The sequence below is a fragment of the Protopterus annectens genome, chromosome 3.part1 (genome assembly GCF_019279795.1).
Source record: "Protopterus annectens isolate FY-2018-M chromosome 3.part1, PAN1.0, whole genome shotgun sequence".
Taxonomy (NCBI): domain Eukaryota; kingdom Metazoa; phylum Chordata; order Ceratodontiformes; family Protopteridae; genus Protopterus; species Protopterus annectens.
This window is the reverse complement of record NC_056732.1, coordinates 1,709,363,848-1,709,388,470: the sequence shown is the minus strand read 5'-3', so window position 1 is coordinate 1,709,388,470 and position 24,623 is coordinate 1,709,363,848. Positions and strand designations below refer to the sequence as shown.

At 39.9% G+C, this 24,623-nt stretch overlaps 1 protein-coding gene across 1 annotated transcript in view; it reads left to right on the top strand.

The window, feature by feature from the left end:
• The first annotated feature begins 11,956 nt into the window (after positions 1-11,956).
• ADCK5 (aarF domain containing kinase 5) overlaps positions 11,957-24,623 on the top strand; it is a 1,011,483-nt gene continuing 998,816 nt past the window's right edge. Inside the window, exon 1 of the mRNA XM_044067719.1 lies at positions 11,957-12,125. Within this exon, the coding sequence (XP_043923654.1) occupies positions 12,096-12,125 (30 nt within the window). The 5' untranslated portion in view covers positions 11,957-12,095. The remainder of the gene's footprint in view (positions 12,126-24,623) is intronic.

Sequence of the window (24,623 nt, the reverse complement as noted above, 5' to 3'; positions counted from 1 at the left end):
AACCTCAATTAGTGCAGTTCTTTAATTTAGGATTCTATTAACCCTTTCTCTTTGTCTATACTCTGATATCAGTCCCTGACAGGGAAGGCAATCGTCAGCCTGCAATCCAAATGTCTTCTTGGCCTCTTCCCATTCGATTACCTTTCCTTCTCTTAACTATTTGTTCCAAATACCTTGGCTCCTTTGCCAGCTTCCTCCAGTAAATTCCAGCCCCCTCTTGTCTAGTCTCTGAACTCCCAGTTGCAGTCATTCCTACTGGCAAAATCTTCTCACTCCATTCCTGTGTTGGTTTAGTTCTTACTATACTTTCTGCTACTTTATGAATATAACAGCTTGTTTGACTATTTTTTTTCTCCTTAAGGAACTTCTACTTTTTATTTCAGCTGCTCCCATTAGGGGGCACCACAACGGATCACCTGTTTCCATTACTTCCGGTCCTCTGCACCTTGCTCTGTCACAACAGCCACCTACATGTCCTCTCTCACCACATCCATAAACCTTATCTTAGGCCTTCCTCTTTTCCTCTTACCTGGCAGCTCCATCCTTAGCATCCTTCTCCCAATATACCCAGCATCCCTTCCTCAGCACATGTTGAAATCAATGCAATCTCGCCTCTCTGGCTTTGTCTCTAAACCATCCAACTTGACCTGACCCGCTAATAATTTCATTTCTAATCCTATCCATCCTTGTCACACCCAGTACAAATCTTAACATCTTTAACTCTGCCACCTCCAGCTCTGACTCCAGTCTTTTCGTCAGGAGTCCCCGTGGACTATGATGTTTGCAGATGACATTGTGATCTGTAGTGAGAGTAGGGAACAGGTGGAGGAGACCCTGGAGAGGTGGAGATATGCTTTAGAGAGAAGAGGAATGAAGGTCAGCAGGACTAAGACAGAATATATGTGTGTGAATGAGAGGGAGGATAGAGGAATGGTGAGGATGCAGGGAGTAGAGGTGGTGAAGGTGAATGATTTTAAGTACTTGGGATCAACAGTTCAGAGTAATGGTGAGTGTGGAAGAGAGGTGAAGAAGAGAGTACAGGCAGGATGGAGTGGGTGGAGAAGAGTGTCAGGAGTGATTTGTGACAGACGAGTACCAGTAAGAGTGAAAGGGAAGGTCTACAAGAGGGTAGTGAGACCAGCTATGTTATATGGGTTGGAGATAGTGGCATTGACAAAAAGGCAGGAGTCAGAGCTTGACGTGGCAGAGTTGAAGATGTTAAGATTTGCACTGGGTGTGACGAGGATGGAAAGGATTAGGAATAAGTATATTAGAGGGTCAGCCCAGGTTGGAAGGTTTGGAGACAAAGCCAGAGAGGCAAGATTACATTGGTATGGACATGTGCTGAGGAGGGATGCAGAGTATATTGGAAAAAAGATGCAAAGAATGGACCTGCCAGGTAACAGGAAAAGAGGAAGGCCTAAGTTAAGGTTTATGGATGTGGTGAGAGAGGACATGCAGGTGGTTGGTGTGACAGAGCAAGATGCAGAGGACAGGAAGAAATGGAAACAGTTGATCTGCTGTGGCGACCCCTAACGGGAGCAGCCGAAAGAAGAAGAAGATTCTGTGATAGCTGGAGGCAAGTTGGTTTTAGGTATATCTTGTGGGACAGACAAAGGAGGAAGAGGGATAAATTTAGAGTTGAATGTATCAGGCAGTAGGTTAGCTAAATCTTCAACCACACTATGGGTAACATTGTTCACAATTAGCTCAGTCCACTTCTATATCTTGCTACTGAAATTATGGACATAACTAAAAAAGGCCTTGTGATTTTCTTTGACTTGGATGGCTATTTTAGCCTCAAACTTAGCATCTGTGGATTTTATTAGGTTCCCGAGTTGTTTGTTTATTTTCATGATGAGGACTCCCTCACTCTGGAAATTATTCATATTACTTTTATTCAAAATTCTCTTCCTTTTATTGTATAGCTTGTAAATATTGTGGTTCCACCACTGAAGGGTTGGTTCTGGGTTTTGCACTGTGCTTATTCCTACAGGGTGCAGCTGCTTATATCCAGCTGTTTACATGTCGGTATAGGGTGTGGTGTTCTTTTCTGTGTATTTAGTTTAGTTAACTGGGTTTGGTGGGGATTTGAAACTTACCAATGTATCACTTGGGAGTAGGTAGTTTGTCTTAGACAAATTTCTAAAGATACCTTGGCTGGAAGGAGTCTCTGATATCAATTTTATTTTAAAGGAGACGGCTTTATTATCAGACCTATCAAGTGAAGAAGATACACAAGGGATGGTGCAAGTCACCCCCATTTCAATAAGGACAAGATCAAAGATGTTGTTTCCCCTAGTGGGTACTCTGACTAATTGTTGCAGGGTATTGTATTGACAAAGTCCAGAAATCTCTGTGCTTGTACAATAGTGGTGGTGTAGGTTTCTCAGTCTATAGTTGGATAGATCACCTAGAAAAAATGGTACTGGATTTAATACCGAGTGATTCCAGTACCTGTAGATAGGCATGGAGTTTAGTTTGCTTAGGATACTATTTGGGTGGACTTACAACTATGTTGTGGGGAAATGCCTGGTTATTTGATCATGGGTATACTGCAGCTCACACCATGTTTATTTGCACTTTGCACAGGTTACTTGAGTCGTAGACCTAGATTGCTAAGGCTGGTATCTTTTGCAGGTCTCTTAAAGGCAAAAAAATCTCTTGTGCAGACAACCCACTAAAGAGCGGGTTGGTGTGCTAAGCACAGCTCAGTTTTCTTTTTCTTTTTTTGATGAAAGCTCATTTCTCACAATTCAAGGCATTCCACATTTATCAAAATATTGAATAAAAGATCCTGGGTGAGCACAACCCTGTGCTGGTTACAGCAGGCTAGATAAGAGGGATCCAATCAAATAAGGCCAACAGTGAAGCTTTGTGACTTTAGAACCTGTAGCAACCACAGTTTGCTTAGTCCTATGACTCCGAGCTACAGGTCAATGACCCCAGGTAGGTTAGAATTTCAGAAACTTTAGCTTTTGCAGTGGGGTCAGGGAAAAACTGTAATTAGTATGAAAACAGTAGGGAGTAGCAGGGAAAGAATAATGTATCAGTAGGGGCTGGCAGGACTTAGCCATGTAGCATACACAAGAACATATGAAAAACAGTAGCAATGGAACAACAAAGGAGCACTGGAATGCAATCTTAATCATGCTATGATAAGCAGAATACAGCACTCTAGCAACAAAACTGGAAAGTAAATACATGTAGAAGCAGAAAGCCTGCTGTGAAAATTAAAATACTGCCACTGCTGCAAACCAAACTACAGTTTAAAGGACAACTCCACCTTAGAATCCCAAAAAATGTTTTTTTTTCATTGTATCTTTGTTTTCTGAGCTATGTTAATGCATCAAAATTACTACAAGTGGTTCTTTTACAATTTTAATGTATTTACCACAAAAATGTCAGCTGATGTGGCCTGCCTTGGTAACATGATCTTGTTTTCTTGCTTTCATTCCTTCCTTCCAGAATACAGTTCAAGTCCTCTTTATATGAGTCATGGTAGACATAAGGAAGTGGTGTTGTTTTCTTATGCCATTAAGATAGAATGTCAGGAGAGTGTGAAGCACCATCTAACACACCTTCTGTAACAGATCTACTTCTATGTTTCCTTGAGTGAACCTCATTTGTGTGTCTGTCAGAGCTTCTTCTATGCTATAAATAGCTGTTAGCTACTTCCAGCAAAAGAAAGTAGGTAAATAGCAGGCTTTTCTAAAAGGATTTTTTGTACTTCTAAAGGAATTGACAGACCTTCCTACACTCGCATCCTGAGGTCTGAAAACTCTTACTGCAGTAAATGATCCTTGCGGCATCATGTACTGGTGACAACTACTACTGGAAATGACTCTAAACTAAGTTTGTCTGCTACTTCCCAATGACTTCAGTGGGAAGTTTTTATGTCGCTTGTGAATGTGCAGAATTAAAACATGCTTTACTAGTTCCTTAATTATTTCTGTCATGCCCCCCCCCTTTTCTGTTTTGTATTTCTTTATACTTTGTTAACCAGGAAAGTGAACTGGTCCTAGGACCCTCTTCAGCCATGACTCTAGCTACACTGGCAAAGATAATAACAAGTAATAAATGCACTTAGCAATACAAAGAAAAAATACTACCATAACGACATTTGACAAAGATTGCGTGTACAACACATAAACAAGATGTGACAGTGAATAAGTAAAACATTAAACATCATTTACTTGAATGTATACATTAATAATGCTTAACTCTACTATGTTAACTTTATTATAAATAATGAATTGTATGCCCCCATATTGCACAACTCATGCACTGTAAGATGTTACTGTTTTCTAAATGACTAGGAAATCAGCAAGTGAATGTTTTATGGCTTCACAAAAAAGGGTGGGGGATCATTATATTTGCAGCACTTGTGTTGTCCTAAGATAGTATGAAACCATACTAAACCTACAAATTTTGGAATGGAACAATCATTACAGTGGAACCTAATAAATAGTATGGTAAAAAAATTGGGACATGTAAAAAGTATGAAAAAGGAGGTTGATTAGTATGATTACAATTATATAATATACACATGCATGCATACACCCCATCTGTGTGTCCATCTCTATATATATTTGTAATGTACACACACACACACACATCCGTATGTCAGTGTATGTGTGACTAACAAAAATATCTATTGCATATTTCTGACTACCTGTATTAACACTGTACTGCATCCCACATATAGTATTATCCATGCTACATACATGCATTTTATACATACATACACACACACACACACACACACACACACACACACACACACACATATATAGATAGATATACAGTGGCTATAAAAAGTGTACACACCCCTGTTAAAATGCCAGGGTTTTGTGATATATAAAAAATGAGACCACAATAAATCATTTCAAAATGTTTCCCACCTTTAATGTGAAAATAATTCAATTCAATTGAAAAAATATAAAAAATCTACAATAAGCTGGTTGCATAAGTGTGCACATCCTTAAAGTAATACTTTGTTGAAGCACCTTTTGATTTAATTACAGCACTCAGTCTTCTTGGGTAGGAGTCTATCAGCATGGCACATCTTGACTTGGCAATATTTGCCCACTTTTCCTTGCAAAAGTGCTCCAAATCTGTCAGATTGTGGGGGCATCTCTTGTGCACTCTTCAGGTCACCCCACAGATTTTCTCCTGGATTTACATCTGGGCTCTGACTGGGCCATTCCAAAATTTTTATTTTCTTCTGGTGAAGCCATTCTTTTGTTGATTTGGATGTATGCTTGGTGTCATTGTCGTGTTGAAAGGTGAAATTCCTCTTCGTCTTAAGCTTTTTAGCAGATGCCTGAAGGTTTTGGGGAAAAGTGACTGGTATTTGGAACTGTTCATAATTCCCTCCAGCTTGACTAAAGCCCCAGTTCCAGCTGAAGAAAATCAATTCCACAGCATGATACTGTCACCATCATGGTTCACCGTGGGGATGGTGTTCTTTTGGTTATGCAAAGTGTTGTTTTTGCGACAAACGTACCTTTTGGAATTGTGGCCAAAATGTTTAACCTTGGTCTCATCAGACCATAACACATTTTTCCACATGCTTTTGGGAGGCTTGGTGTATTGTTTTGCAAATTTTAGCCAGGCCTGGATGTTTTTCTGTGTAAGAAAAGGCTTCCGTCTTGCACTCCTCCCCATCGGCCAGACATATGGAGAATATGAGAGATCGTTGTCACATGTAGTACACAACCAGTACTTGCCAGAAATTCCTGCAGCTCCTTCAGTGTTTCTGTAGGTCTCTTAGCAGCCTCCTTGACCAGTTTTCGTCTTGTCTTTTCATCAATTTTGGAGGGACGTCCAGTTCTTTGCAACGTCACTGTTCCATATTTTCTCAACTTTTTGATGACTGCCTTCACTGTGTTTCATGGTATTTCTGATGCTGTAGAAATTTTTTGTACCTTTCTCCTGACTGATACCTTTCAACAATGAGATCCCTTTGATGCTTTGTAAGCTCTCTGTGAACTATGGCTTTTGCTATAGCAGGCAACTGAGTAAATGTCAGGAATATCCTACTAGGACAGCCAAACTATATTTGGGGTTAATCAGAGTCTCTTTAATTGATGTCAGGTATATACCCAAGAAGACTGAATGCTAGAATTAAAGTAAAAGGTACTTTAACAAAGTATTAGTTTAACAGTGTGCACACTTATGCAATCAGCTTATTGTACGCTTTTTATTTTTTATATTTTCCCCTAATAGATTTGTTTGTTTTTAAATTGAATTGTACAGGTGATAGGTCACATTAAAGGTGGGAAAAGTTTTGAAATGATTTATTGCGGTCTCATTTTTTTATATCACAAAAACCTGCATTTTAACAGGGGTGTGTACACTTTTTATATCCACTGTACATATGTGTGTATGTGCATACACACATATACAGTTTAAAAAAATCTATTTTGATTTGTTTTATTTAAAAGACATGAAATACACACACAGACATATAACCTGTTTCTTCGTTATACAGACATACGCAGACACTCATATATTTTTGTACATACATATAAGATGTTAAGATCTGTGCTACACACATGTACTTCATATACACACCTTCGCACATACATGCACACCACACGTATATGCACACCACACACACACACACACACACACACACACACACACACACAAAGACAGGCGTAGACAGACATGTAAACACAGTTAAAGTACTTCTGACTTCCTTTTCTTAATGTTTTTAATGCTAGGTCACATAGCAAATATATGTCAAAGTATATTCAGCTGTATATTATGGTTGCCATCAATGGTCACATTTTCTTTGTTGGCTACAAAATGTTCATGCATTGCACCAGAGTAAGGACTAACTCAAAGCCAGTGGGAGTCTCTTAGCATGGGTATATGTACCAGATCTGCATCAGCCTCTGGCAGGATGTCACAAAAAAGCAAAAAAGATCTTTTTACAAACAGTATCAGTGCACACGGTTGATAGGGTTGCCACCTGTTTCACTTTCTGCAGTTCTGTCCTCTGTGTGCATTGGGGGGGTGCTTGGAAATGGTAAATGTGTTGATACTTTACAAGAAAAAATATTTTCTGACTTTTCTCTAAATGACACAGAAATCCTTCAATTCTGCATTCAAGTTATCTTAACATATAAACTATTATAAATAACCAACATTTAAAGCTTAGCATTTTAATAATGTGATGCTGCATGTGATGCCCCTCCAATGGGCCAGTAATCAAGGAGTCTCAGTCCTCACCACTGACACAGGTGAGGGATGTTCAGTTGGAACAAAAATAGATACACACACAGTATTTCCAGATGCAGCTCTCTGCGCCAAGCACAATTTCCCTTAAGAGTGCACAGGGAACACAGTCCCGTCCTGGGCTAGGTTTCCCTCTTTCTCACAGGCCCCAAATAAGACTCCATACTGATCAGAGCTATAGAGTTGTATCCTCAGTAGAGTGTTCCAAGCCAAGTCCTCTACCACCCTCTCTGTGAAATCAGTGCTCTGTGTCCCTGCTCAACGTAGCTGGCACACACACTCTTTGCGATTTAATTTTCACACATGCACACACACCTGGGAAAGGCTGAAATGGATTTACCAGCTCTGCCCATACTATAAGGTAGATACTGCCATTAGAACACTTCAAAGCCAGCTACTCTAAGGTTCTTACCAGAGTATCCAATTATACTTAGTAAAATTAATACTAATACAAATGGTGGTGTTTGACCAATGCAGCAAAGCTTTCAGGAGTGGCCACAGTGTCACCAAATAAATATAAGTACTCTCAAAGGTTAGAATATTCTCTAAAAGACCAGCCACAATTAAACGTTTAAATATATATCTAATAATAAATAATAAAGGAATGTGAAAATACTAAATATCTATTTACAATAAACACCAAAGTTTCAAACACAGGAAATATTAAACATTTGGATGGATAGATTTACACAGATACAGAAAACCGGTACTTACTTAATCTCACTATATTTTCCTGAATGATCTAAAGAATTACTATTGCCTGGTTACTTAAGAAAGCAAGGCAAGATGAAGTGGGTGAATGATCCTTCTTTTGTCAGGTTTCAAAAAGAGACCGCTTTGAGACTTCTGTCTCATCTAGTATTAAAACATCATTTCAGTGCTGGATTACAGAATTATAGGTTCACAGGTTCATAGGTTTATACTAGGCTATCTGCCCTAAGGCATTTATAAGCCTAGCCCAAAGTTTTGTGGCTTACGCCACCCCTTATGTTAAAAAATACTGTGCCCATTAGTTTGTTGTGCCTCTGTCCAGCAGTGACACAGAGATGATTCCCGGGGTAAACCTACAATCTCCCATCCACCGGTCAAGATTTCTCTTGAACAGAGCCAGCGAGGTGCTCTGCCTCACATGGACTGGGATTTTATTCCACAGCATAGGGAGTCTCTGGGTGACAAATCTATCCCTCCAGCATGTCCTATTTATATCCGTGCTAAGGTTTAAGTCGCTTGCTCTAGTGGATCTGGTAGATTTGGATTTTTGAGGTGGAGCATGTCCATTAATTCTGGGTTGGACATGGCCTTGTATGTCAGGCACAGGTCACCTCTGAGCAGGCGGTATGCGACTGAATAGAGCTGGAGTTTCTTCAGTCTGGCAGCATATGACAGATTTTGGAGTCCTTTTATCCTTTTGGTGAGGAACTTTTGGGGTCTCTCCAATTGCTGCAGGTGTCGGGTGAGATACATCCCAAATGGGGCATTGTACTCGATCATTGGTCTGATAAGTGAAGAGTACAGGGGAACAATGACCTCACTTGATCTGGATGTGAATCCTTCATGATCAGGTGGACAATGTAGAAGGTCTTTCTAACCACTTTAGCAATGTGAGTGTCAAAAGAAAGGCCACTGTCAACCTGGGTCCCCAGGTCCCTGATAACCTCTTCTGTGCTTAATGGATTGCCACCTATATGGTAGCTTGGGGTTACCTTGTTTTTCCTGAAGGGTATGACTATACATTTTTTGGCATTTAACTTCAGGCCATGGCTCTGGCACCAGTTATCAGTTTCCGTGAGACCCCTCTGAAGGATATCTGTGTCCGATGTACTTTCCACTATGGCGCCCAGTTTGCAGTCATCTGCAAACTTTGTCAGCCATAGTCCTCCTATGTTTGCCTGTACTTCTGAGAAGTAGATGCCAAACAACAGGGGGCCAAGGACTGAGCCCTGTGGGACACCACTTGTGACCGGCTTGGAGTCTGACATGGCGCCAGCAACTCTAACCCTGTGGGTTCTGTCCTTTAGCCAGTTTGCAACCCATCTTGTGACATATGGGTTTACGTTTAAGCTGGTAAGTTTCTCTATAATACCCGAGTGGGGTATTGTGTCGAAAGCTTTTGCAAGGTCAAGGTAGGCTGTATGGACTGCCTTTCCCTCATCAATGGCCTTGGTGACTGTTTCGAAGAAGTCGACCAAGTTCAAAAGGCATGATTGCATCACATACATCTGATAACTTGATTTCTGATTCCCACACTGACCCCTTTACTGGAAACTGAACCAGAAACTAGCACATATGTGCTACCATACACACACAGAGCTTCACTAAGATATTTTATTGCATCTGGAAGCTATGAAACCATTTTAAAAACTTCTACCCTTCCAGGGTAACAATTAGCCACCCCTAAGGACAAAACAGTAGGATTCCTAGTCCTGATTTTTACAGACATTTTGTCTCTGGGTGCAATCAGAACTGTAAGATACAATATTTATGGCCTATACCACATAATTTAATGCCAGACTATTTTTTTCAAAGTTAGCAGGACTGATATTAACCTCTTATCTTCCAGTATCCTCTGTTACAATATATTCATTTTGATGGTTACAATACAGTCTGACATTACAGGTGTATTCCTTTTCTGTCCATCAGGACCCACTGTTGTCACATTTTTAACACAAGCAGCTTTACAAATACATTTCAACACAAGCACCTTTACAAATCAGTTTTATATACAAATGGCATATAATTCTTTACAAAACTCCAGCTAGCTATGCTGACATATGTTATAGATCCACTGCCCTACTTCTTCTGGCATAGCTGGCAATATCTCATATCACACTGTTTATGTAAATGAAATACATTTAAGTTATCTTAGCATATAAACTATAACCAACATGTAAAGCTTAGCATTTCAATACTGTGATGCTACTTAGGTAAATTTGTCAGAACAGGTGACAACTGCCTTTAAACCCCCCTTTTTTTTTGTTTCTCTATAAAAGAGGAGTGTTACCTTATCCTTCTATCTGCAATAAACACAGTGGAAAACAGTTCCACAGCTTTCTGTATTGTTTATAGCAGCTGCTGTGCTCCTGACATTAGCAGGATTAATTGCCCATCTAAGATTGACAGCAACACCTGACAGGGTGAAATTACAGATTTACCTGTGTCTGTGGTATGTCATGCAGGTGGAGACAGATTTCCTCTGCAAAGTATGTGAGAGGTTAACCTTACAAAAAAGTAGGTGGGCTTTCCCTTCCTTTGTTTCCAAGGTAGGGAAAAGAGAAATGAAAGTTTAAAAAAGTACAAGCAGGTTTCTGGTACCTACACTATACTGGAACCATATTGTAGGGGGAACAACATCCTATAGGTTGAGTTAAACTGTAGGAGAGGGCGGAGTTTTCCTTTAACCTTGCACTTGTGACCTACATCACGGCTGAAAAGGGACTGTGTACCTAACACCTCACTCCATTAACAAACGAATACCTTTCCACTGTTCCTAATTTCATATAATTTCCTTGTTATTATTTGCCCCATATTTCTGGTCTGTTCTTCATAAAAGTTGTGCTTTTCTGGCAAATCATACAGGATTGCAGTCACTAAGGGCAGATCTTTAGGCTGTGGTTTTTATATACTTCAGAAAATGTATGTTAATGCAAAACCTGGCAACTAAGTATGTAAGAGCAATATTTAAAATTTATCCAGTTTTGTGCCTCTGTCTGCCATTAGCTTTTATCTCTATCCCTGGTTCCTGAGCTAAAAGAGACAGAAACAAAAATTAAGATTAAAGTTAATAGGATAGAAGAATTTTGTTTTAGCGGGTACCTTCTGAAAAATAAGACTGCAGTGCTTAAACTCAAAAAATCTGACACTACTTGGTTATTGTATGCCTAAATAATTTGACTAAAAGTCAAACATTTTACGAGAGGATGCCGGAGTGCTTCAAGCAGCAAACATGCCTCTCTGCTGTAATTCATGAGGAACGTTCCTTATTTTGAAGATGTAATTCCTTGCTCTATAGTCTTTCACGATGAAAGGATCTGATTCTGAGTTTACTGTTGATATTATTTTTGTACCCAAATATCTTTAATAGTTAATGAATACAAAATAGCAGTTATTAAGGAAGCTGGGGGCTATCACAACACATTTTTTTCTATTTTTAATTGTAGCATAGTTCACTTCAAAACATACCTCTCAACCTCTTAGAGCAGGAAATCTGTACAAAGCCATAAATAAAGGGGGGGGGGGGTGCAAAAATAGGTACACTTTCGAAATATTCCTCTTAGTAACTTGGAAGGATGACGGAACAACATGTTTCCCATTAGCATGAATTTTCTGAAGGTATGAGATCTGAAACTCAATGCCTAGTGCCTGTCATTACTTTCTGACTTCCATTCTCAAAAATTTTATGAAGAGAAGACCAAAAATACGAGGCGAAAATCTGGACAGTTAAGAGATTACTATGTTTCGAAAAGTACCACAGCGGAATGATCTGTATTATATTTTCTACTCAATAAAAAAAACACCATAATTAAGAAACAGCCTAACTTTAACGGACCAATGCAAATTCTGCACTAGTGTACCAAACACGTAATCAACAACCTTCAACAGAGATTAGATCCAGTCACGTGATAATATCTTCCGCTAAGGGTTTCATTTGGCGTGACGTCAGGAGGCAAGTTTTGTAGTAAACTGGCGAGAGTGGGCGGAGCTCGTAGCGTAAAGAGTTGTCAGAGTTGTGAAATGGTAGAGTACCGGTATGGTTAACTGGGAAGGAATATTACCTCAGTCCTCAGATATTGGAGTTCAAAGCCAAACCATAAAACAGAAAGGCATATAGATCTTGGGTTTTGCTGTGGATGAGGACGAGAATGACATCGAGGCATACGGTAAGGAATCCCGTATCTTAGGCAGCAGTACCAGTTTATACAAGCAAGGGCAACAGAATCGTTGATCTGTGCTGTCATTCAGCGTGCATTACTACCTTAAATATTGCAGAGACGCCACTTTAGTGCAGTTATTTGGTAATGTGTTGTTGTAATGGTTTGATTGTCAGTCAGGCATCCAGTCTTATGGACTTTTCTTGTGGTTTGCTGTGTTATTAGTTTAACTTGCTCAGTGATCCAACAATCATAAGCTAATTATATCAATTGTTACATCATATTAGTAACAGGAAACATAATGTTTAGTACTGTGTTTGTTTACATGCTCTTTTGTAACACGTTTTCCCTGTTCCCATGAGCAGCTGGGTTGACATGCTGTACTGTCATCATATTAACCTATCCAAACCATTAGGGGTGGATTTCATATCTTTGGTGTATAAGTTGTACCGGGAAAAGCCGAAAGAAGAAGAAGTAGGTGTATAAGTTGTAGTTAAATTAAGCAGTGCACAAAAATGTTTTTATTATTGGGTCTGTAGTTCTACTAAGATTTTATTAATCATTTAACTGGTAATTGGGAAATTACTATGTATAAGTGTCTGGCTTCATTAGTGGTCAGGCAGCAGTGAATGAGACATTTGAATGAGTTATAAATGAAGTCCGTGGGAATCACAAGACTGTAGCATGAAGCAGGTACAATCTTAACCTGCTGTGATGGACTGTAGAACCCATGTATTGAGCACAGTTAATAGTACTATGCACAAGTTGAGAAAGTGCACTGTGGGTAACTTGAGTCCCAGTAAAAATCCAGCAATGAGGGTGGTAGCAATATATACTAAATAGAACTTTAATATTTTGCACTGATGGTGAGTATTAGATATTTTGTTTATTTAATATTTATTAAACATTTTATAGAACTGGTGCACAGTTCTTTTTAGCTTCTGCATGGACCGCACTGCAACATAGCATACACACGCATACATACCAAAACGTAAAACGAGCAAAAAACACCAAAATGTGATATAAGCAGTAGGAACTGTAGTTGCAATAGGGGCACCCATTGTGGGGTAAATAAACAATCAAATTGATTGATATTTATTGTCTTTTTTATATATATTTAGTCATTATGAAAACTGCTAAAATGTTTTGTGTTAACAAAACAACACTGGCAAGGTATACGTTAGTTAAAACAACACTGTCAAGATATGCTTAGTTAAATATTTATAAGAATGAGTTGATCAGCTTCTTCGAAACAGGTGCATTAAAACTTTTTTGAAAAAAATACTCATTTATTTTATTTTTTTAATAGTTTGAGATTTTGTAAAATAGTAAGATTAGTGGGTTGGCTAGTGCAAAATGATGGGATAAGTGTGCAGAATGATCTTTCGCAGATGGCAACACTAAAGGGAGGTCTAATGAGTTTTATGCTTTTGTTGCTGATCTTTTGGCAAGTGAAGTGCAATATCTATTACTGAGGAGTTTTAAAGCAAAATAATTGTTTAAGTGGGTTAACCTGGCACATACTGGAATCAGTTTGGCTCTGGCAGTGTAAGTGCAGTGTTGCTCTTTAGGGGTGGCTAGATGGATAAAACTAAGTATGTTGTTCCATGATTTGAAATGATGTGATATTCTGGTAAGAGAGAGGAGCTATTATGGGAAGTGCAAATTCAAGTCTTTGTGTTAAAAGATTAATGGCTACGGCATGATGAGCTTAGGAATAATTGAATTAGAAAATTCTGTACATTTTGAGCTAAAGTGAAACCTTAGAGATTACTAAATCGTTATAATGATGGTATGAGAGTATGTCATCAAGTAAAAATTCAAGTTATTTATGAAGTCCGATGAGTGGGATATGGTCACAAGTCTGATCTTTAATCTGTGGAAATGGAACTGTTGGCTAAAGTCTTTAGAAGGGCTAAACAGCACAGCTAAGGATTTAGAAGTATCAGTTAAGAGTTTATTATGAAAGAGCCAGTTCCAAATAAAGGCAAAGTCTTTTTCTTGTAAGTTTGTAGCAAACTTGTGAGACAGTTTGTGAAATGAAATAAGCACAATATCATCTGCATGATAACTGATATTAAAATTTGGCAAGTCATTGGAAAAACTACTAATGCAAAGAGAGCAAAAAGCAGTGGGCCAAGAGCAGAACCTTGTGGCACCCCCATATTATTAGTATCTGAAGCTAAGTATCCATTTTGTTCAATGATACAGAAGGTTATTTTGTGATGTTAATGTTTAAGCTAGTAATTCATCTAATATAGGGAAAAGCTGTTACAGAACATAAGATTGCAGGACGAAGTTCATTGGCAGCAAAAAACTGCTGTGATAAGTTGTCCAACCAACTGTTTATAAGTAATATTAGTGTGTTGGCTATTGCAAAATGATGAGTTAAGTGTGCGCCACATGTTAAATACATATTGTACAGAATTATGATTGTCTTTGGTCATAACCAACTTATTATATGTTCAAGACATAAATGCCAAAAAATTTGTCTCAAGAGCAAAGTGCAAAAGATGAATTTTCGCATCCATGTCTCAAACACATAATAAGGGCTAGTATCAGTGAGACTGGATCACTGTTCTTTATAGTGTGTGCAGCGTAATCTGCTCCACTTCTCTGTCACTAGTAAGAAACAAAAAAAGCTATGTACCGGTGATAAATCTGGCAACAACAAAACTAAATCCAATGATAAACAAAAGAGTAGTTGCTGGAGCCACAAACAGTTTTGGTAAAACACAGTCTTTAATAATGCAGAATCCGTGTAGAAAGCAATAAAACACAAGTGCTAAAAACATTTTCACCTCTACGCGTCTTTATGTGAATAGTGAATGCAGCATAATATGTCTTTTAAATAAGTAAAACTTAATCACATGAATAAAATCACATGATGATTAAGTGCACCCACTTCAGAACGTTACTAAAAGCGCACCTAAAAACATGCTGGCTATGCCCTTGCAACTCCCACTCTAATATCACTCACCCCATCCAACCACTACCTTTCTTTCCACCCCACTAATTACCTTGATTATAGCAAGCTTAGATGCTCATAAGCCTACTACTTATTATACTTCTTGTTGTAACAATTGTTAATGTCTGTTTGTACTTCGCAGGTAAAGATTCTAGTTGTCTACTGATGTACTATGTTCTTCATCTGTCACTATGTTTGTAATTAATTGCTATGTTAATCAAATTGTTAATCGCTATGTAAATCCAATGTAACTACTGTCTGTATATTTTAACTGTGGAGCTTTTCTCCCCAGGCCTCCGCTAAAAATGGACCTACGTCCAGTCGGACACTCCCGGTCAACAAATGTAAATAAATAAATAAAATAAATAAGTCACATGATGTGTAAAAGTATAGAACAATCACATGAATAAGGTCAGATGACACAAGTCACATGATATAAAAAAAAAATCACATAATACAATAAAAAATACAATATGCAACTATTTGGAGCTTATAAAAAATAATTATTAATGTACTTTTATTTGACGTTCTCTTCCAACTAACACACTTAGTAAACATATTCTTGAAACTGACCTCACACATTATTTTAAATTTATGATCTTACATGTAGTCTTTAAGTCAATAAGAGGAGGTGGCATTAAGCCTGAAACTGAAATAGAGGAAATGAAATGGATACTTTGTTTCAAAGCACACAGCCCTCCTGGCTTGAATGGATTTGTTAGCATAAAATCCTACTTAAGAGAACTTCAAATGAAAGTACATTAATAATTGTTGTCTTGTGTCAGCTCCAAATAGTTAACATGTATTGTATTTTGTTATATATTTTTATTGTTATGTGATTTTTTTTTTACGTTCTATATCAAGTGACTTGTGTCATGTGACCTTATGTGACCTTATGTGATTTTGTAGATCATGTGACTTAATCATTATGTGATTTTATTCATGTAATTAAGCTGTGCTTATTTAAAAGACATATTATGCTGCATTCACTATTCACCTGAAGAAGCCTAAAAAGTGTTTTTAGCACTTGTGTTTTGTTGCTTTCTAAGTGGATTCTACATTATTAAGGACTGGTGGGAGGTAATTCAATAATCCCTACACGGAGCGATTCTCTGTATAGGAATAGTGCCGTGGCCCGAACATGAAATCAGGAGGCGGAGCGATCCAGGAAATAAGGTTAGGGATGTGCATGATCCTCTGAGCTCTATGCTGACACAGATGTGATCGTGGAATGTAAATCACCTTATTTGCTGGTGAAAAACATGCAAATGAGGTGATTTACTGATCCAGGAATCAGACAGGCATCCGTGTAGGAGCTGTGTCTGCAGGAAAAATGTATGCAATTAGTAACTGTATACTGGAATGCAAAATAAAAAACGGTGTTGTGACAACACAAACTAAAGCATGCACTAGGTCAGGGGTGTCAAACTCAATCACATAAGGGGCTGAAATAAAAACACATAGGCTAAGTCGCGGGACAAATTTTTTATTAAGATATATTTATATATCTACTAAGACTAGTAGAAGAAAAGATACTTCATCATCCTGAGAGACCATATCTCGCACCATCCTGGTGCATTAAATTCCATCAGTGCCATCACTGTGTGCCTTAGCAAGATGCATTAATCATGTTCTGAAAATAACAAAAAGCACAAAACAAACTGTAAGTGTACTATAAACAGAAAAGTTCAAAAACAGTTTTTTTAATACATTGAAATTTAGGTTTTGAAATTGCTCACCTTCTTGTTGGCCAGATGTCTGAGACCGTTTTCCCCTGGTCAGTGAGTCAATGTCTGGTTTTATGTCTTGTGCTGTGGCAACCCGCAAAACAGCGTGGAGGTTTTCATCGGTGATGCGTGATCTGTGCATGTTCTTGTTTAGATTCATTATTGAAAACATCTGCTCGCACCGATAGGTGCTCCCAAACATGGACATAACACGGGCAGCATGAAGTCTTAGCTGTGGCATCAAGTCAGGGGGCAGTAGATGGTAAAAGTCCTCTACCTGGACATCCTGGAGCTTTGCTCTCAGGCCACTGTCCGCTTGAAGCTCTATCAACTCCATCTGAAGGTGATGGGGTGCACTGTTGGCTTTGAAAGGATTGGCAAAGATGTCAAAGCCACAGTGCTGTGCTCTGAAGTCAGAGAAGCGCCGATCAAGCTCAATTAACTGGCTCACTTTAGTAGCCAACAGAGCACAAGTAAAAGTAGTGGATAAGGAGGCCGAGATACTCTGACAAACAGGAAAGTGGGCAAGATTATCCTGTTGTAGTTGGGACTTCCATAAGAGAAGTTTACGCTGGAATGCTGTGATCATATCAGACATCTTCGTGATGACTTGTTAGTATCCCTGCAGCCTCTGATTCAGTTGGGCGAGATGCTCTGTTAAATCACACATCATAGCAAAATCACAAAGCCAGGTTGGATCTTGCAGGTTAGGCAAGGGCTTTCCTTTACTTTGCATGAAAAGAGCGATTTGCTCCCTGAGCTCAAAAAATCGTTTGAGGACTTTGCTCCTGCTAAGCCACCTTACTTCTGTGTAGTATGGCACATCTCCATGCCCTGCACCTACCTCCTGTAAAAACAGCTGGAACTGGTGATGATTCAGGCCACGTGCTCATATAAAGTTTACTGTTTTTATTATTATATTATCCATTTCAAGAACCTTACCATACATAGCTTCTTGATGGATAATACAGTGATAGGTAATCGGATGTGTGTGGTAGTCATTATGTAGCATTTTCTCCTTCATTAGTCCAACCAAGCCTTTTTTCCTCCACACATTGCAGGTGTGCCATCGGTAGTTAGCCCCACCAACTTTTCCCAGGGTAAATTAATATTATTTATGGACTTCTCCACTGCCTCAAAAATTTCCTTCCCTGTTGTCATTCCATGCATTGCAGCTACACCCAAGAGTTCCTCAGTGACAGAGAGGTCCATCTTCACTGCTCGTATAAAGATGGACAACTGCGCTGTATCAGTATTGTCTGTGCTTTCATCGACAGCTAATGAAAAAGCTAGATAACTGCATGCCTCTTCAGCCAGCTGTGTTGTTAGATTTCCTGCAAGATCTCGAACTCTATCTGCAATGGTATTTCTTCTTAAACTGACATTTTGGAAAGTCTGCATCTGGTCGGGGCACACCTGCTCATACACTTTTAGCATGCATAGCTTCAAAAAGGCACCCTCTGAAAAACACCTGGAAGCTCAGGCAATTTCTGCAGCCAAAATATAGCTAGCTTTCACTGCTGCATCATTTTTTACTGTAGCTTTAGTAAACATGTTCTGCTGTGATTGCAGTTTGCCTTTTAATTCTTGGACAATTGTATGTCTTTCGTGAAGTGTATATTTAGCATACTTAGTTCCATGTTTGGTTTCAAAATGCCTACATATATTGTACTCCTTCATCACTGACTCCACCTCATAACACAAAATACACACCGGTTTGTCTTCGCGAAGTATAAACGTATGTTCGCTTTCCCATCTTTCATTAAATTGTCTCCCTTCTGCATCAACTTTTCATTTGAACATTTTGATTACCAGATTCACGGATGTTGGCCTTGGGTAGAGGTGCTCCATCAGGGATGACGCTCGCCACCACTTTAGAATCTAATGTTACATTTCAGCATCTTCAGTCTATCTAAATTAGGTAGGAAGTGCACCACCCTGTATCAACTTTTCCCTCAGACATTTGCTAGATTCACGGATGTTGGCCTTGGTTAGTGATGCTCCATGCAGGCACACAGGGATGGCACTGACACAGCCCACTGACGATCACTGTCCTCGCCACCACATGTTACGCACCATTCAGGCACACAGGGATGACGATGACACAGCCGTCTGATGATCGCTCTCCTCGCCACCACATTATGCACCATTCAGGCAAACAGGGATGATGCTGACACAGCTTGTCTTATAACAGCACAGTCCGCTAAAAGATGTAAGCTTCCAAATAAATACATTAAAAAAAAAAAAAAAAAAGAATACAACTCCTCTGCCATTCACTTCTTTTCAGCACTTGAGTAATTGCTGTATGATCCATTCAAGTACACAGGGATGACGCTGACACAGCCGGCTGGCTGTCCTCACTGCGGGCCATATAAAACGTCCAGGTGGGCCGGATTTGGCCCGTGGGCCTTGTGTTTGACATATGTACTAGGTGGATTAGATTTTGGCCATTGGCATGTAAAAGTGATGCAGTAAATCAAAAAATCTAAAGTTTTCTTTTAGCGCATATGCCACATTTAAGCGGCATGCAAACATGCAATCTTTTAATAAAAATATTAAAATAGTAAAAAGGGAATATTAAAGCTAAAATAAATTTTCCCATTATAGTGGCCAGCATGCAGAGTAATACAATGGCAGGTTATAGTCGTTGCTAAAGACATAGGCTCTGGTGTAGTGTAGTACAATAACTAGGGTATACTCAATTAGGTATATGTAAATGAGCTAAGTTTATAGAATAGCAAAATAGGCTACCATGTCCACAGGCACGTAACCGTAAAGACTAGAACATGGTAGTGTAGGCAGACGAGGCAGCAGACATGAAAAGTGTGTGTCATGGTTTGTGTAAGTGTTTTGGAGCTCCGCAGTTCTTGTCTGCATTCAACTAAGCACAGCTAAGCAATGGAGGTGTGTCTGAGCTGTTAAGCTGTGCTTAGCTGGTTAAAGAAATGCTGAGCATACTCATGTACAGGGGAAGGCTCTTTCTGCTCACCAATGTTTACACTAGCTCCACGGGTTTGCGCTGAGCACTGCAGGGCTTAGAACTAGAGGAAATAGAAAAAAAACAAACATAAAAGGAAACACCTTACAAAAGCCAATCAACTATTAATGACTAATAAGCCCTCTGGCACTCACACTGGCCCATTCAATCCCGTCAATAATGTAGCTGGCAGGTTGAATGTATCATAGTCAGCCAATCACACAGGCTGCATCTGCAGCATACCAGTATAAAGTATGCAGACATCCTTCAATCTGATTTCCCATATACTCTGCACCATTGGAGTACACACTTGGGAATTTTAACTGACAAAAATGATGGGGGCTGCTGCTGCTTTGCTACATCTCTATGTGCTACAGGCTGAGTGCATGATGATTATGATGCTGACAACCGGCCCAGGCTGAGGAGTAGAAGAGTGTTCAGACCCAGGCTAACCTTTCAGGGGCTACATGAGCTGGAGATAGAATGCTGCAGGGTGGACAGGAACATACTACAGCAACTCACCGAGCTCTGCTGCCCTCAACTCAGACCCGGAGCCAACAGAGGGAGATCCATCCCAGTGGAAACAAAGATATGTGTGTTGGGGACATCATGGGGTTCTTACAGGCATTTCCATCCAAGGTACTCCACCAGTTCCTGGATGTCATGCTAACACATGCCAGTGAGTACATTTATTTCCCCAACACCCATAAGGAGAGGACCAGCAATATTCATCTCTTCCAACTTGTAGCACACTACCCAGAGGTACTGGGTTCCATAGACTGTACTCGTGCACATCAGAGCACCACCCGGTGAGGAATCACTCCATCAACTGCCAGGTCGTGTGCAATGCCCAGGGTATTATCATCAATGTGTGTGCTGGCAGCCCTGGTAGTTATCATGGCTCCCACATCTGGCATGGCTCACAGCAGTACCAGGCATTTGCCAGAGGGGACATCCCATACGGCCATCTAGTGGGGGATGCTCACACACACACACACACACACACACACACACACTGAAGAATGCCATAATGAGGCACATGCACAAACTAGGAACATTGTAGCATGTTTGGGCTGCTCTAGTCACAGTTCTGCTGCCTTGACATATCTGGTGGACCCCTGCAGTACTCTCCAGCCACATGTGCACACATGTTCTTAGTATCTGCCATGTTACACAATATGATCCTGCGGAAACAGCTGCAGCAGGAACATCACAGTGAGGGGGGACACAGCCCCCCAACATTGCAAAGTCTCCCACAGGCTGGGGGGACTGGGAGAGGAACCCTGCCTGTCCTGTGATGTAGGAGTGTAGGAGGTGCCCCGTCGTCCTGGCTGCAAAGAGGCAACACATAGCACATACACCCTAAGGGCACAGGGACTGACACTTCACTCCGACTCACATACACACAGTAAAATGGATGCCAGCCACGTCATTACCTATACCTTACCATGTATAGGCCGTGTACTGCCTGCTTCCGACAGAGTCAGCCCTGAAGCACTGTCCTCTCAACTGCTGCTGGAACAAGGTAAGTCACTTTTATTAACAATAGACTGTGGTAGCACATGTATGGTATTGCTGCATGTATGCCTGTGAATGGAGTGGGTTACCAGGAAAGCAGCAGACAATGGACAGCTATGTGGGACAACAGGAACTCTCACCCAAATACTGACTGACCCACAATATGCAGTAGGGCCTCAGCCAACAAAATCCACTGCACTACTTTGCAACGTTGCCTCCTACTAAATGCCAAAAAAAAAACAAGTTACTTGTTTTTACTCCTACACAGAAGTCTCCTCCAGTACATCTAACATTCAAATCAAGCAATGGTACTATAATTACACCTGATCCAACCACCAAGCTCTTAGGGGTAACTATAGATCACAATCTCAATTTTGACACACATATTAGCACTACAATTAAAACTGTTAACAAAAAACTGGGCTCACTGTACAAGATAAAGTCCTTCCTCACCCCTGAAACCAAAACCACCATTTCCCATACTCACCTGATGTCTACTCTCCTCTGTGCTTCATCTGTCTACACAAATCTTTCCAAAACTAACCTAAACAAACTAGCAACCTCCTACAACAACATTGCCAGATTTGCTACTGGTTCACCATATAGAACTCATCACTGTTTAAACCTCAAACAGCTAGGCTGGCTTGAACTCCAAAACCAGCTACTATTTCAGCAACTTACAATTACCCACAAGATTCTCTTTCACACTGATAGGACTTCTATTCTTTGTAGCATTGCAACTCCTTATAGAAATCTTACTACCCTACTGTCAGCAAATAAATTACAAATACCCACCAATAAATCCCTTAATAAAGCCGGGGGCTCCCTCTTTTCAAATTCTATGGGTAAGAGTTGGAACAAACTCCCCAGCAACCTACAAATACTTCCATCCTTATCACTATTCAAACAGCAGCTAAAACTACACCTTAAAGAAGATTGGTTATGTCTATGTACTAATCCAGATTAACACCAGCCAGCTATCATAATTCCCCCTCCCCCACTACCTACTAGGGCACAATCACATCCTATTCATTTATAGTCAATATTGTAGTTTTTCTTATTTCCTTCCAACTTCATTAAACTTACTCTTCATTTTTCTAAAACCCATCACCACTTACTGATACTGTTCTATGTCAGTGTTAACTCCTGTGCTACCTATGACATTTCACACCTCCTGATATTTTTCTATGTCTCTGTTAATACTTATGCTACCTATGACATTTCACACAAACCTTGTCTAAAGTAACAACTAGATAGTACCTTTCACCCCTCCACCCCTCCACTCTTTTTTTGTCCAAGTATTGCCTAACATTATTCCTCTTGTATATACTGCTCATAATACTACTTACTCAACACCCTCACTTATCCTTCTCTAATGTTTGTTCCTTCTTTGCTAACATAATCTTTCTTTGATTTTAATTTTTTCTGTACCATTTTTTATCTTTTCTATTTGAAGCTACTTGAGTTCATTAGAAGACACCCTTTAGCTGTGAACTGCATTAATTCTTTGTAATAATTTACTGTTTACAATTTATTTTTATTTGTAGTCCTGTTACATTACCTTAATATTGGAGCTTGCATTAATTCTGTGTAATAATGTACTGTTTGCAATTTATTTTTTATTTGTAGTCCTGTTACATTACCTTAATGTTGGAGCTTATCTCCCGGGCCTCTACTGAAAATTGACATGTTGACATAGTTAGACTAGCCCGGTCAACAAAATGTAAAATAAAATAAATAAATAAATAATAATAAACTACGTGAGAGATTCAAATGCATGGGTGTCAATGTTGGAGTCCCATACATAGCTCTAAACCTCGTACAGCAAGAAATCTGTACAAAGCCATAAGGAAATGTGGGGCAAAGGCCCCAAAACAGGGGAAAGTCTTAAATATTGCTCTTACAAACATAGGAAGTTGGTAGAATAACAGCTGTTGCAGTAGCGTGAATTCTGTGAAGATCAAGAAGTCTGAAACTCAAATGCTTGTCATTACTATCTAACTTCAGTCTTTAATGATTTCACTATTATTTGCCACACAACCACATTTTTATGAAAAATGGACCCCAAATATGAGCTAAACATCTGCACAGTCTGTGAAGATGTGTACAGTTGAGAGGTATGCCCCCCTCAACACACTTGTGTCCATATAGAACCGCAGTAACATTTATTTTTCTAAGGTGATAGCAGCAGGCCACACATTCCCAGGGCTGTCACAATCAACTTCATAACTTGTTCCATTTCTACAATATGCAGGGGTCCATGTGCTATGTATGTTTGTGGTTAATAGTGTCAGCAAGTAGACAGCACTTACTGGTGGCTGTTGTGGCTTAGTGGTCTAAGTACAGTACTGTAGTTGTCAGGGTCCATGGTTCGAGACTGGCCATGGTTACTATTTTGCTTGTCAGCTACACCAACTGTAGGAGTTGTAGACACTGGCCAGAACTCATATTTGTTACTGCAGGAAATCTGGACATTGGAGGGACAGGGTGCCACACACATATGGACAGTACACAGGTGTGAGTAACCTTCACAGTGCCTAGTACAGCAGCAGGTTGTGACAAGTCAGTCGAGTGCCAGGATATAACGGCTGCCACTTCACTGTGTCAGTACTCACAAAAAGTCAGTGGGCACCATCCATACCCCTGGAATGACAGGGTGTCACAGAATGTCCACACGTATGCCTCATATATCTGTTTGTCACAGCATTGCATTTGCCTGCCAAGCTACTGGCAGACCAGTAAAGGTTGATGTGAAAACAGCAACTACAGACAGTTGAGATGCAGATGTCATACCCTTAAGTAAATGCAAGCTAATACCAACTGTATACATTTGGAAGAGCAATATTAAGAGTCTGTCCCCATGTCTGGGCCTGTGTCTGACTGTTATATATGGGCCTGTCCAGATGTCTGTCTTTAAGAGTTGGAGAGCTATGGCCAACCTGTAGCCAAAGAATAACAGTGCAACACAAACCGCTTGAGGACCACAGCAGATGTATGAGGCACAATGATGGACAACCTGCTAAACGGGCACACTCAGAGGTGTGAAGTCTGTAACCCTGTGTGTGATGTTACGACTTCTACCCCACTCACACCATAACTACAAATACATAGCAGCAACCGTGGACAAAGGCTGTGACTGGACTACAGAAGGACCAAGAGACACATATAAGGTGAAAGGGAACCACTGGCCAGACAAACATAGAATGTGCACAATAGAACAGTTTCTGCTGTAGTATAGTTCTCCTGCAGTGTATGGGGTCAGTACACAAATGTCTGTAAGTGCTCCCTCACATTACTCTATACTGATCTGCCACTTG